A 16,317-nucleotide genomic window follows, 5' to 3' on the forward strand; every position below is an offset into this window, starting at 1 on the left:
AGATTCATGGACATATTCTGATAGCCCAACAATAGCAAAATGTGGACAGATTTTTAGTATGTCTGTGAATAAAGAAGATATAGGCAAAAAAATAATTTGGGATTTTTTGGTTTTTCCTGTAAATCTCCACAACCAAAAGAGCTATATTTGATTTTTGACCATTGAATAGGTCTCTAAAATACGCAACTTTGCCACAATTTAATCGACATTCTATCTCTTATCGTTTACGAGATCCCCATGTACAGAAACGAATTTGAATAGCCCTGTATATAATTCAAAACTAATGCAGACCTGTACTCGAGACATGAAAAAGTCATATTGCTTCAAAATTTTATTTAATTTTTTAAAACTATTCTGATGTTATCAACCATATTCATTTTTAACTTTATTGATACTTCAAATTGATTTTGTTTACTCATCTGATCATAAAATAATTTTTCATATCAACTAATGAGAATTATTTGACAACTAGATGGTGAAAGTAAATACATAATTCAAACACAAATTTATTGAAATATCAAGAATATTAAGAGGACAAAATTTGAATTCCTATTTTCCCAAACATTTAATGAAAAGCTTAACACTTTGGAAAATACACAAAATAAATATCATAAAAGGTAAAGACAATATCTGGAAGGTTTAGTTGGAACCAAAAAAAAAGAAATCAAGTTATCTTAAGTAAGTGAATAGAATTACTGTAAAATCAAAAAAACTTTTTTCATTTTCATAAAAATAACTTCCACTCTATCTTGACGACTTCCTAATTCTATTGAAATTGATAAGCTAGCATCAATTTGCGGAGGAAAAGTAGGTGATGCTTTCTTTTGGGTTTGGTTTCAATGTCTTTCCACCAGGTTTCCAGCCAGCTGGACATACCTCTCCATGTTCGTCAGTAAACTGGAAAGCTTGAACAAGTCGGAGGGTTTCGTCCACTGATCTACCTACTGGTAGATCATTGATAGTGATTTGCCTTAAAATTCCTGCAATAAAAAAATAAATCATACTCTGAAAACACTTAGACTTACTAAATTAATATTGTACAGTAAATACAAATGCAACACTAATAACCACAAATCAATCAAACAATAAAAAGAAATGACTTCCTTTAAAAATTCTCTGATTGACTTATAAAAATGGACAGTTTTTGTAAATAGTATGATTTGAAGGTCAGTAATATTGTTGTGTTCAATGCTGAATTGATAATATATCTGTTCACCCTAAAGTTCATTTATAAAAAAGATTGCACTCTTGCAATGTGCAAGAAACAATAATTAAGAGGCCTCAACAAGATGCATTCAAAAGTGACATTGTGACTGAAATGATATGAAGAACTGGCCTCATGGCTGCCCTCCGAGAGAGCGTGTTCTGCAACTGCCGAAGTATCTGTTTGGCAACTTTTTTTATGCTGTCAAGCGCGTTTCAACGATTCATTTCGTGCTTTAGATATAGAACCAACCACAACCACACCGTATATTTAATGGATACCTGGGGTCTTTTGCTGACCTGAGACTATTCTCTACCGATTTTATGGACTTGAAAATGGCCCTAACTCCATGTCTGGAGTTTAGTGTTCGACATTTCGGCTACAATTTCGGAGCCATTTTCAAGGAGTTGATATATATATATATATATATATATATATATATATATATATATATATATATATATATATATATACCAATGAAGATGTCTGCCACAGTAGCAGACAAATTTTGTTCTTTCTAAACATGAAATTCCTGATTTTTATAGGTACAGAGAGCATTCGGGTGACTTATCAGGAAATACAATCAATCTAGGGCATTTTGAATTCAAAACAAAGAGCCCCCAGAAAGTACCGAGGGCTGTAATACATTGGCTGAGAGGAGGGAAGGAATGTTGGAAGTACCAGGAAAAAAAAACAGAAATTCGGAAACAAACCAAAACTTTCATAAGTTGCTAATTCTAATTACTTGATGAAGAATCAAACTTTTGGTGTAATTAATCTAAGTTTTTGCTTATGTATCCAAAAATAAATTTATGGACACATTCAATACCAACTACGTAAACCATATTGTGTTGAAGGCAGCTAAATGCCTTGGATTTATTATTCGATATGGCAAACATCTATCAGTTCAAGTCTTAAGTATAGTATACATGGGTCTAGTACTCAATTCATGTCTCACAATGTTGCTGTTGAAAGAGTAAAAAATGAATTCTTAAGATTTTGTGCTCATAAGATGGATATACCTATTATTGACCATAATTGTACCAAGGTATTAGATATCCTTAATCTACATTCATTGAGTAAAACTAGAGAAAACTTTGATCTAGTTTTCATATTAAAGTTACCGATTTGCCAAATTATCCCTCCAGAAATCCTAGAAAATATTTATTTATATGTTCCAAACAGAATTTTAAGGTCTGGCAATTTGATTGCACACCTTGACTCATTAGGAGACATTTTCTTATAAAAAATAAACTAAGTCTACATTAATAAAAATATTAGGAATTTAAATAGCTTGCTTTTGTCCAGAACGAATTAAAAATATATATGTCCCTTACACACTATTATAACCTTAAGCTGTATATAAAAGATACAAAACAAGTGATTCATAAAATGAAGATTATTATGAATTAAATTGAGCCTATCTGTTGATTTCGGGGTTGGTTTGTACAAAAAATAGTTTCTCAGGCTCCAGATAGCCTAACAAATATAGTGATTGAAACATATTTTTATTAAATTCCTAGGATTAAAATTATGTTCACCATATGAAAACAAGAAACAATTCTTATGAATGAAATAATCAGTAGCAACAGTTCAAGAACACTGAACCACAATTTCTCTAAAACTTCTTGAATAGTTTTTTACTTAGGGTATTTTTATATGGTGTACTGTATATAAATAATAAAAAAAAATAAAATTGTCATCATTATTAATTCGTTCAAAGCATACCTTTTCCATCAATGATGAACAGTCCTCTGAATGGAATGCCACTCTCTTCATCCAACACTCCATAATCCTTAGAAATAGCACCTGATTTATCAGCGAGAACGGGAATTTTCATATCTCCAATGCCACCTTGTTTACGAGGAGTATTGATCCAAGCCAAATGTGAGAACTGACTGTCAGTAGAGCATGCGATAACAGCTGTGTTGATTTTGTCGAATTCATCAAAACGATCGGAGAAGGCTATGATCTCGGTAGGACATACAAATGTGAAATCCAAAGGATAGAAGAACAAGACAACATATTTTCCCTTGTAGTCCTCAAGTGAGATATCTTTGAACAGCCCATCAACAACGGCTGTTCCTTTAAATGCTGGAGCAGGTTTCTGTAGAGATGGAACAGGCATGATTCAACTGAAACAAAATGGAAATTTTTAAAATGAGGTAACCCAATTGAAACAAAGTTAATTTTAGTTTGCCAATTTTTTCAAGATCTATATCACCACATACAAACTTTTTCTTAAAGCTTGATACAAATAAAAGGAATTATTATTACAGAAATTGTAAATAATCCTTTCTTAGTTACAATAACTTTTTGTGACTTAATAATTCCGGACAAATTTAGTCTGCCCTTTGCAAATTCTACAATTGGTTCAACCTTTTTTTGAAAAGTTTAGCAATATCAGTCATCAACCATTCAAACTCTACTCCTACGTTAGGAATCACACGTTAAAAGGTAACACCTCGTTAATCCTTAGCTCGCACAAGTTTCGACTTCTGAGGGTTGTCGTTCGTAGGGGTACGATAGCTGGTTAACGAAAAAAACATATTTTGAACATATTCATAATTTTTCAAATGTAGAAGTTGTAAGAATGCAGGTGTGTAGATAAATGCTTAGAATAAAGTGATGTGTGCTTAGAAATAAGTGATAATATGATTTGCATTTGACAATTACAGAACTTGTACTAAAAATCCCCAAATAAACTTTTGTTTCTTTAATCTAAACTTGCAACACGTTAAAGTTAGTGAAAAAATATTTTTTCCTACAGATATAAAAAATGTCAATGTTTCAAAACTTACAGAATATTATTTTCCCGTATGTTGAGTAAACTGAACATTTATACAACTTTTATCTCAATTTGAGAACACCTCGAAGATAAAAAAAGTTTTATTTGACCTTTCTATCTTGTAAACCTAATCAAATTAACCATTAATTCTGTGTAGTCTAGTCAATCTAGTCAGTTTTACACCAAATAACTTCTGATGTATATTTCAGGGTTACTTAATTCAATGAAATGGAGAATAAATCTATTTATGATCAACAGATAGTCAAAATAATTAGCGCTGACAAAACATTAAAAATATTACTCTGTTCTAAATAAACAATTAGTATGACAAGAGTTATACTCCGGCATACATTTTCCTGCATGTTCAAGTATTTCTGAGTATTTATTAAAAAAATTGATTATGCTCACTTCTGAATAACATTGTCAACACAGTAGAATGACTAACAGACAATTACATAAATCATGATAATTTATTAATGAAAACGAAGAAAGGTCAAAGTAATTGGCTATCGATTTGTGAATCCAAATTCAATTTATACATTATACAATTTCATTAATATTGGTTAGCAGACAAAAATGAAGGTCAGCACAGGTACACTTAAAAAATTAATCCAATTAGTAAGTGAAAAAATAAGCTGAAGGAATTATCCGCTCATGAAATCCAATTTAGTAATGGCTAGACATAGATTTTTCATAGAAAATAATCAATATATCGAGGAAAATTGATGTAAAAACATTCTGGTTAAGAAGATGGGATGTTGAAAAAATATTTCTGAACTGTTATCAGCATTTTTCTCGTTAGTAATGATCCCACTCTAGGTGGGCAGTTACTTTAAACTTTAAGATAATGTACTTGAGAAAATTGTAATGAAATTAGGAATCTTCATTAGTGTTTGGAGGCTATTCGTATAACTTTTCATATCTACTGATGTCTACAGAAAACACTGTCAAAAGACTGATATTACAAGAAAATCTTTAATGAACATTCTACAGTGTGATTCATTTGAAATGGAACCCCTCTTTTATAAAAAATATATTTTTCAACTGTTTGGATTTTTTCTTTGCGCTTTTAGTACATATTGAGAAAAATAAGAATCACATCACATGTCAAAAATTGATAAATATAAAAGTATGTTCTTAATATTCAATAGATAAAAGGCTTGTTATGAGGGATATCAGTCTTCAAGCATGAGTTTTTACAAATTGGTGTTAGAAATATTGAGACTCATTCAATTAATGAAAAATGTACTTTACTTGTCTAAGAAGGAAAACTCTTGTTGACAAAGCCTGGTTTACATGTACAATACAATAGTATATGCCTATTAATTTGTTAGTGTTTCATATAAAAATATATTTGGTCTAGTTGTGAAAAAACAAAACACAGTAAAAATTACTAAATCTCACAATGAAGTCACCAGTAAATATAGAATGCAGATAATTTGATCTTATAGATACATGCTAAAGCTACAGTTAGCTCAAGATAGCTTGAGGCATAATGACTAAAATTGGAAAATTTGTTGTCTTCCAGGTATTTCCTGACCAATTTGTTGTATTTTCCAGTACCTATTATATGTAATAGTTCAATAGTTTAAAAATTTGAACCATGAAACCAAAATTTAATACAGTTGGTTCAAAAACTCTTATCAAAATGTTCATATGATATGTACATCAATAAAGGTCTGAATATATGGGAATAAAACCTGAATATGAATTGAATATGACATCTATGTAATAATCTTTACAAAAACCACAAAAAAAAATCTCACAGAAACAACTCCTAGTCAATGCTCTTTCAAAAATTTGGAACTATAACAATGCACACAATGAAATGAACTATTTTTCGGAGTATTAAAACATTATTTCCAAGGCCCTATTTCTGGCAGAGGCATTTTCTAACTGACGAGTCACATAAGTTTCTCTGGAAACGGGTTGTAGCTGGTTACAAATGAAACATTTTTTTTCTCTTCAAGTACAATAAATCTCCCTCAAAACTTAGCCCTATAGGAAAACATAATTTAAAAATGCCAAAATTGACGTTAGTGTTAGGAATCACACGTTAAAAGGTAAGACCTCGTTAGTCCTTAGCTCGTACAAGTTTCGACTTCTGAGCGTTGTCGTTCGTAGGGGTGTGATAGCTGGTTAACGGAAAAAAACATATTTAATAAATATAAATATTGAAAAATCAGAAACTTAAGGATGAAGGTAAAAATGTCCAGACTTTTCAAGTATTAGGAATATTATCCCCTGACTTTTTACGAATTTTCATTTGCCCTGACTAACTTATATAGGTTTTTCCGGTCGCTTGGTAATAATAATAATTGAAATTGAATAATTTCAGAATAAAGGTACATATTTACACATTAACATTAAAGTTTGGTTAGTTTTTTACCGAAATACAATTATTGAAAAACAGTTGAAACAAGTGCTGTGTTTTCGTGAACCATTTAGAAAAAACCCACAATTAAGTTTTCCAAATATGTTCAGTATGGATTTTCATTGATTGTGTGCCCATTTCATACGCATCTTAAGGAAATTGTTGAAGTCATCAACCAATTGCTTGATGAAAAACTCAAGTAATCAGGAGTTAAGAGAGATATTACATCATAGTTTATATTTTTTCATATCTATACACAACAATCTGGAAAAATTGTATGAACAGTTCATATCTAACAAGATTAGAGTTTGAAATAGGTAGTCAAATGTAATTTCAGTCAAAACCATAAAATTGATAAAACATGTAATATAAAGGATATAAAATTAATCTTACCAATTTTATGTTGGATGATGTGATTTAGACATATAAGGCACACTTTTCATGAAACAAAAATATATGTATAGATGTTAGAAAAACCTGTGATAAAATCCATTATATCTCGAAGTGTAGTGTAGTAGATTTACGATACATAAAAACTCAAATTAGTATCCACAATTTATTATCACCCTCAGATGTTAGAATGGTAAAACCATCAATTAGTATGTATTTCGTACCTATATAGGTTCATCATCAGCTAATAATTCAAAAATTTATGAGTTCTCTCAGGTCCCAATTTCAATTTAAGGAGTGGGCAGATATATATATATATATATATATATATATATATATATATATATATATATATATATACATACATATATATTTCACTTCTTCGATTGACGACTTGTTCATTTTGTGGAAATTCATGTTCACTGAAGATACACTACAAAAACACACTTTTGTCTATTTTCCACTATATTTCTTTATTGTTGACCGGTTTCGGCTATTACACCATTTTCAAAACTAACTAAACAAATAGACAAAAGTGTGTTTTTGTAGTGTATCCTGTTTAGTTAGTTTTGAAAATGGTGTAATAGCCGAAACCGGTCAACAATAAAGAAATATAGTGGAAAATAGACAAAAGTGTGTTTTTGTAGTGTATCCTCAGTGGACATATATATATATATATATATATATATATATATATATATATATATATATATATATATATATATTATATAATGTGCGGCTGGCTCCTGCTGGTGGCTCTGTGCATTCGTATTTCTTTCTTCTGGTAACCAAGTGTCTATGGTTTGCCACTTTCTTGAGTGCTATTTCCTATTTGTAATTTCTTTATCTATATCAAAACACTCGATAACCTTCGTATTTGTATTATTTCCTGGACCCGGATGTCACGCAGGTAGCTATAGCTGCCTCCGTGGTGATTTTGATAGTTTTCTCGTAAACACAAGATCTATTAATTAAAACCACAAATGTGCGGCTGGCTCCTGCTGGTGGCTTCATGCATTTGTATTTCTTTCTTCTGGTAACCAAATATTGCCCATCCTAACACTTGGTACACCATACTGATGATGGGACAAAAGCCCGAAACACGTGTCTATGGTTTGATATATATATATATATATATATATATATATATATATATAGCTGCGAAACAGCTATGAAATCTAGAAAGGTTAATGCAGTCAAGCTGCTGGAAAATAATTCGATGAAGATCAAAAAATAAATAGATAAGTACTCTTTGATCATTCCCATATTGATTTCAATTTAAGAGCCACCGGTATACAGCTGTTTCAGCCTATTGGGCATCGTCAGTACCGGGCAGGCGGTCCTCGATTGAAGACAAAATGAGAAAAAAAAAAATAAAAACCATTAACCTTTCTAGAAACATGTGGATTTGTTTTCCGATGGCATTTCAGGTTAGCTTCCCAAATTTCTGCTACCGCCGTTGTCGATTGATTGGTCAAACCACCAATACTGACATAAAAACTTGGCAAGTTGACTTGGGTGTCGCACCAATAGGTGGTTCCACTTATGTTTCGCTTGCGTTTACGCAGCTATTTTTATCAAGTACTTTCTCGGTTTTTTCTCATTTTGTCTTCAATCGAGGACCGCCTGCCCGGTACTGACGATGCCCAATAGGCTGAAATAGCTGTATACCGGTGGCTCTTAATTTGTGAGATATTTGCAAAAAACCGAAAATGACAGATTTTATTTTTTTGCTCTACCTCCTCCATTTTCAATAATATCAAAAAATAACTAAGAAACTATTTGCTTTATTTCATGTGCTTTATATCCTCATTTTCTGAATGGCTTGGTATTGATACAAAGATTATTGGTCTCTCTTTTTCAAGACGACCCTGACAGAAATTTAGTTGGATTTCAGTGAATATAAATATTTATAATCTCAATGCACGACATTATCGACATGAGAACTCTGTATTTCAGTAACATTCGGAAATTCGAGCTCTTAATAAAAAATTATAGTGGTGATGTGGTTTCGGGAATGTTGTGAAACGTCGGGAATGTTGTGATATGTCAACGAATTTGTAATTATAATGACTACGAAAATGTATAAAAAAATATACAGGTCCGTATTTAAAAACATATTGATGATGGAATTCAATGAACGAAACTTTGCATTGAAAAATGAGTTCACCCAGATTATAAAGCACATGAAATAAAACAAAAAGTGTCTTTGTCATTTTTTGATATTATTGAAAATGGAGGTGGTAGAGCAAAAAATAAAATCCGTCATTTTCAGTTTTTTGCAAATATTTCAGAAACCTTGATGATTTTATAGATCTGAAAACACCAGTGTGTTGCATCCCTAAATCCTTGCACTTAGCTTTACCGTACTGATGACAGATAGGTCATTAGCTAGAAACACGTGTCTGTGGTTTGCAAATTTTTTTGAGTGTTTCGTCCATGAGTTTTTCCTGCTTTTATATATCATTCTGTGGTTCAATTAGAATCACATGTGATATCCATATAATTTTGTTTTAGTTAATGAGCCTACACATGAAATTCGCGTTCAATTAATTACTATATCTATCTCGCAATTTCATGATTCTATAGAATCAGCCTAATTTGATATATCGTTTAATAAATAGTTCTCACCTATTAATAAGTATAAATTAAATCTGCCAGACAGGATTGATATACCATTTTTCGTAATATTACTTATTTATGACCTGAAAAAGAGACCAGACATTATCTGGCCACTTGAATTGAAGTATAAAAGATAAAAAACTGGGTATTTATCTGTCCTCATTCATTGGGATTAGTAAAAAAATATCTTCAATGTATAATTTGAGTGCAAATTTCAGAATATAAGAATGTGCTTTCTCTACTAATAGAATCCATTGTTCCTGGCTAATAACTATAAACCCTAATAATTGTCATGTCACGCATTTAGGTACAGCCGCAGAGTAACAACCATAAGGTCTTGTGAAAATATGTAGAAGTTCTAGATTGCAGGTCAATAAAATAGCTGATTGTAAGTAATATTAACTAACTTTTTTTTTCAAATATGTCAAAGGCACAAAGTTTTTACTTTCTAATACAAATCTAAGAAATATAAAAAAAAATTGAAGGGCGTTTAATTAAAATGAAATTCAGTTCGCACAAATTTCAACTTCTGTGGGATGTCATTAACAGGAAGGCAACAGCTGGTTAACAGAAGAAAACATATTTTTATAAATTTATCAGTTCCCCAAATAAAAATATTCAAAAGTATTGTGGTTATTATTTGACCAGTTCGAATTGATTTTATAAAATTAATGATTCTACGATTCAAATCAGTCATCTGTGATCTTTTTAAGTATGAAAACAGACAGTCAATTCTTTCAATCTAATCAAGAGAAATAAGCATTTCTGCTTGATTGCTTCTACTCGTCTGAAAAAAGGAGTACACCTTGACATAAATATAATAATTTGCTCATATAGTTGAATAGCTTTTTTTTTAATTTCTGACTTATATCATTATTAGATTTTTTCTTTATGAGTAATTAGATAATCTTTAGTTTACTTAAGGCTGATTTTGAATCTATAGTTTGTTACAGTTGTTTTTTTAATAAATCATTCCAAACTATTTTTAATAAATTCTGGATAATGTTAACCTTATTTGGTGAATATTCAAGATAGTGTCATTGACACCAATGAATACGAATTGTTTTCATAAACTGCATAAAAATTCATAACAAAATAATTGTATAGAATTTATGGATTAAGTTTTACACAATCATTTTACTAAAGTTTCATTTTTACTAAACCGTGATAATGTCCTATAAGTAATACTTTTATCCTGAAAACTAATTCAATTTAGGAGGAAATATATATTTTAAGAGAGTGAATTATTCAATTCTATTTGCAAATTGTGTAAAAGATCACATTTCCTAAATTTATTTTTATTGAATTTATGGCGTTTTGTTAAGAGATGTTGAATGTCTACTAGTTTTCCATTTATTTAAGTTCTTTTGAAACTTCAGTCTATTCATTTGCACTAGATAAAAAAAATGAAAGTTCTATATATTAATTTATAGACTCCAAATTGTTCTAATACCAATAATACTCAAGTTATATAAATTTTTTGAGATACTAAAACCTAATAAATCATGGTTTTCACCAGATTCAATTCCTAAAGAAAATTACTTATTTAGAATGGGACACTCTTTGAAGCATACTATTGAAAACTGCTACTTCATTTGGATATTTGTAATGTGTATATGTAATTTTTTTTAAAGAAATCTTAGTTTTTCATCAACCTTTCTGAGAATTCCTGATTGTGGAAGGTGTGATGATTTTGGCCCATTTTTAGATTATAATTCTTCTGTGTGAAAACCTAACAGGGTGAACTATTAAGTTTTACCTTTCTACATCCATAGGAAGTTTATAACAGTTTTTATTTATATCAGATTATGAAAGGAAAGTTCCATAAAGTGTAATATGATTTATGAAATTTTCAAAAATCTTGCACATTATCAGTACACCTGGTTAGATCTGAAAAATGTATTTTAAAGAATGAAGAAATTTTTTTTTTAAGAAAACAAAGTTTTCTATTCTTTTACTAAACTACGCCAAAATATAACATTTACATTTCTCATTCCAAACAAAAGATCTTTTGTAAACTGAATGCAAGACTAAAATTTTGGTTAGTGCTGGAACTAATTTTTGGCTAAATATTAAGCCAGATATACCAAAGTACATAGATGATTTTTTTTGCTATTTTGCTAATTATTGGACAACTATTATCTACAATATCTACAATACAATCTGATGATTGGATTTATTATTGAAATAAATTATATACTCAAGTGAGAAAGTGAGGAGAGTTGATTTCTTTAATTTTGATTATGATCTGATATGGTTTTCAAACAATCTTGGAATAAAGTGATTTAAAATTTTGTTTAAGGAATAAAAAGACATGGTCTAAGTTCTAATAGAAGATATAATGTTTGGGAAACAAATTTGGCAATTTGGTAAACTGAGTTTGAAAAGGTCCTATTTAAAATACAGTGTATGCACCTTTTAATTTCTTTAAGCCTATGTTTTCTAAAGTATGAAAAAACTCAAGTGAATTCTAGAAATAGATCAGCAAAACCTGTGAAAAACCTTACAAATATTCTCATTTTTTTCATAAGAAACTGAAAGGTTATTGTTTTTGAAAGGTAATATCTCTAGAAATTTCTGTAACCTTGAGATTGAATAAAGAACTACATGTTCAACTTCTATAACTCCTCCTTTATACGTTTTATTATGTAAATTATTATGTTATTGTTAATAGCTGCAAATAATATTATTGAAGAACTGTTTAAATGACCTCAAAGATCCAATTATTCCTCAAATTGATAAAAGAAAATGCCCTTTGACAGAAGAATACTTACTGATACTCGAATACTTACACAAGATTTTGAAATATTAACAAACTTGAATTTAAAATTGCCATTTGAATTCTGATTCAAATTCAGGATAAACATTTTTTTTCAAGCAATTAGGTACTATTTTACTACGTGGCTACTTGACCTTATTTTTGAACCGGCATATAACGCAAATACATTAATAAACTGGAATAAAATACTCACGTCTGTAGTAAACTAATGAATTTTACAAAATTCTTCTGATTCAATGTGCACGAGACTTTAAAATATGCTTCCGCATCTACGAACGGAAACGAATAAAATGGGATACAATCAATCCAGCGATTCAACGACAAAAACTCCCTGTACTGCGTTTCAAGTTCCAATTTCCATCAGAGTCGATAACCGTAGCGCCCTCTAGTCGGAAACTGGATAGAAACCGGTTTTAAATCAATTCAAATTAATCATTTCGGATATCATCGAGTTTTTAGAAACAAGTAAGTTTTTTTTTATGAGAGAAGGATAACAGTCACTGACATGACTTTTTATTGTGTTTAGCGTTTAGATTGTACAAGGGTTTTAGAGTGGTTTTTTTGGATTTTGACTGTCGGGAGAACATTTATTTTAAGTAGGTAGGCACATATTTTCACAAGATATGTTTTAAGTTACCTACCTATAACGGAAACTTTGAGAGGTGATTTCCGGTTATTTACACTACTGAAATAGTGATACGGTTCGGGTCAGTGTACTGCTCCGTTTTTTTTTTTTATGTTATGTATACAAGACTTCAAACACTATTTTGTTTTGCATGAAAAATATTCAGTAAAACGTTTTAAACAATCTGCGAAAATTGTATTTTTTTATTACTTTACAACAAAAAATTTCAAAACTGAAAAATTGGATTTTTCATGATTCTCGCTCACTTCTCACCACAATTGTAATGTTTTCCTGTAATAATTGTGATTTGAATTATCACTATCAAGAAATATTATCCAGTCAATAGATCAACTTCCCACACAAAAGTAATACAAGATGAATAGAAATTCATGTTAACTAATGCAACATTCTCTTTGAACGGGACACAAAATTCACTTGAAAAAGCAAGGAAAAATCAGTGTTTTTTAAAAATTGTATGTATCCATTAAAATAAATGAAATGAATAAAAAACAGATATTGAAAGTCAAACTAACATCGTTATCTACCAGAGATGGAATTTCATTGTGTTACTGGTAGTTTTAGTAATGGTACTGAGTGTTTCCTTATTAGTGTCAGCCGTTATCTGTTTGTATTATCTATTTTTGAGTTTTATTTATTGTTTGAAAGTTATTTTCATTATATTCATTTTATCGTCCTTGTCAAAACAGGCAAAACATGTATTTTTTATGTGTTGGCTACTCTTTGTTTTCGTCATTAGTGCTAGTTGTCAACTGTAGTTGAAGTTCATATAATCCATGTTTGAGTTTTATTTGCTGCTTTCATTATATTAATTTACGATTACTATTTTTAAGATTAAGTGGAGATAACGAGGTGAATAAGTAACATGACAATTATCACTAATGACAAATGACAAAACAAAAAAAAATGTATGTGCTTCAAATTATTAGGAAAATATACCAATATTACTCTAATCATATAGTTTACGACGTTCTCTATCCAAACCATAACAATTGTCATTAATGACACTTATGACATAAACAGAGTAGCCAACTCAGAAAAAATACATCTGATCCAAACGAAACCCTCACCATTATTAAAAATATTAAAATGACAAACGTTCCGAGCCGAAAGAGAAAATTGTACAGTAATACATCTTGATAACACCATCTGAGGATACAAACTGTTTTCAAGAGCAATTGAACCTTATTTAGCCGTTGGTGGAAATTTGTCATGAGACCTTTATATATTGCGAGAAGTATATAAATTGAAAATAGTTGGTTATGATGATTGATAAAAAATACAATTTATAGGTTAATACATAAGTTAATTTATAATGAAGAGACTGTAAGGTATATAAAAATGCTTCAACATTGTCAACCCAACAAGTTGTGGAAACAACTTCCTGCGACTGAGTAGATTTTTAGCTGGGATAACTCATTATGAAAGTTGGCATATCTGACCTAATCTCAGAACTCACCTCTTTTAGGTTTAATTGTCTGTTAAAGATGCGAAAGGGTATAGCAGTCATAACCAACATCATAAATGCTATACTCAGATTGCAACACTTCCCGTACCCGTTCAAAGAGGCAACGGTAATCCACATACCGAAGCCCAAGAAGAACCACCTGTTTCCAGCGAACCACCGGCCAATTAGCTTACTGCCATCCGTAAGCAAAGTGGCGGAGCGTGTCATCCTGAAGAGACTGGAAGAACAAACTAAAGAGTTAGGGATCCTCCCCGACGAACAATTCGGGTTTAGATCAGAACACTCAACAGAGCTACAAGTCCTGAGGGTAGTGGACTTTGCGACAGAGGGCTTCAACCTTGGCAAATGATACAACACCAGAGCTATCTTCTTAGATGTCTCCAAGGCGTTTGACAGAGTTTGACATGACGGGCTACTGGCCAAGATGAGCGATTTTGGATATATACTCAAAACCAATGGTAAGATTAGTTCAGTCTTTTCTAGCTGACAGGCGATGCCGCTGCAAAGTAGGAGATGAATTATCAACAGTTCGACTACTGGAGGCAGGAGTCCCGCAAGGTGCAGTCCTTTCGCCACACCTCTACTCCATATACACGGCTGACGTGCCCAAGCCAGAGAACAACTTTAACAAGTTGGTGCTCTACGCGGACGACACGGCCCTGCTGGCGAGATCTACGAGTCAAGCACACGTTACGAGATACCTTCAACAACAGGTAGACAGATTGGAGGAGTGGGCTAACCTGTGGAAGATCAGTATCAACCCTGACAAGAGTCAGGCGATACTGTTCACTCGCAGGTTCGTACAACCGGAAGGCAACGTCACCTTCAACGGACGAAAGATTCCGTGGACAAACAGGAAACTAACATTCCAGGCCCACGTACAGCAGATAATAGGAATGGCCAGACAGGCCAGACGACGCCTGGCGCCGATCATAGGAAGAAGTAGTAACATGGCATTGAAAGTCAAGTTACTAATGATCAGAACGATTCTAATGCCAATAATACTGTATGCATGCACTGCCTGGGGCCAGTGTGCGCAGACATACAGGAAGAAGATCCAATCGTTTATGAATGCGAGCGTAAGGGCCGCTGTAAACGCACCTTATTATATACCCAATAGATTTATATACAGAGACTTAGACCCACAGACCATCCCTGGTCTGTGCTTAGACCTGGACACGCAATATGTGGACGTGTATATAGAGAACATGCAGAAAGCACGTTCGATAGAATCAGATCGCACTCAAATCCAGCGCTCCGCGATCTACACGATGCGTTAAATAATATGGATGTCCCCAGATTCCGAGAAAGGGACAAACATCCCAGGCCGACTAAACAGAATAACAGACTGCCCCCGTTAGTCGACTTAGGTAAGTATAACACTAACCAGATACACTCTCTTCCAGGTAGGTTTAGCGAAGAACACTTTGACCGCGATCGCGACTCTAAAAATTTTTCTTGGATGCACTGAGAAACGTTCGATGCATTAACACAAAGCCGCCGGTTAGTTTTTGGAGGCCCCCATGCTCAAATTCAGTAGGAATAGTCAAATAAAACAACGATTCGATAAGAAAGTAAAAGCACCTAAAGGCTGACTTTCGACCAAAAGAGGTCAGATGTCAATCTTGCTGAAGTGCCCATCAGCAAGTTGAGGGCCGCTCAGAGAGCGGGGGTGGATGGAGTGGGGTAGTAGGTTCTCCTCGTTAAATAGCTGGGGGGGGAGCTTCTACTTCAGGGCACTCACCCGGGAGGGGGCATGGGGGGAAAGCTAGGCCTCTCGCCAGAACCTAGTTTTTATACGCATGTGCGGTTTCAGGTGGTTTTAACTTCAACCTCACTTTTCACTCAACGTTCCTTTGTTATTGTTTACAACTTTTATTTTGGTAACTATTGGAATATAATAAAATTTGTGAATAGGTGAAATAACTTTTACACAGGAGAATGTTTCGCAAAGGAGGAACAGTTTGTGTTGTTCATAGCTGTTTTACAAATACTAGGGAAAATACAAGTTTGTTGAGAATTCCAGAGAATTCAACAAGGTAGGCAAAT

At 32.1% G+C, this 16,317-nt stretch overlaps 1 protein-coding gene across 1 annotated transcript; it reads right to left on the reverse strand.

Annotated features, from left to right (window-relative positions):
* Positions 1 to 493: 493 nt before the first annotated feature.
* On the reverse strand, positions 494 to 12,504 carry LOC111508247 (peroxiredoxin 2). The gene is made up of 3 exons (XM_023163686.2): positions 12,351 to 12,504; positions 2,933 to 3,339; positions 494 to 980 (listed from the first exon to the last, which is right to left on the reverse strand). The coding sequence occupies exons 2-3, from the start codon at positions 3,330 to 3,332 to the stop codon at positions 790 to 792; spliced, it is 591 nt and encodes a 196-aa protein (XP_023019454.2). The 5' UTR covers positions 3,333 to 3,339; positions 12,351 to 12,504; the 3' UTR covers positions 494 to 789.
* Between the last annotated feature and the right edge of the window lie 3,813 nt (positions 12,505 to 16,317).

The sequence above is a fragment of the Leptinotarsa decemlineata genome, unplaced genomic scaffold (genome assembly GCF_025532065.1).
Source record: "Leptinotarsa decemlineata unplaced genomic scaffold, Ldec_3_MD MMD2_tig00026316_RagTag_RagTag, whole genome shotgun sequence".
NCBI lineage: Eukaryota > Metazoa > Arthropoda > Insecta > Coleoptera > Chrysomelidae > Leptinotarsa > Leptinotarsa decemlineata.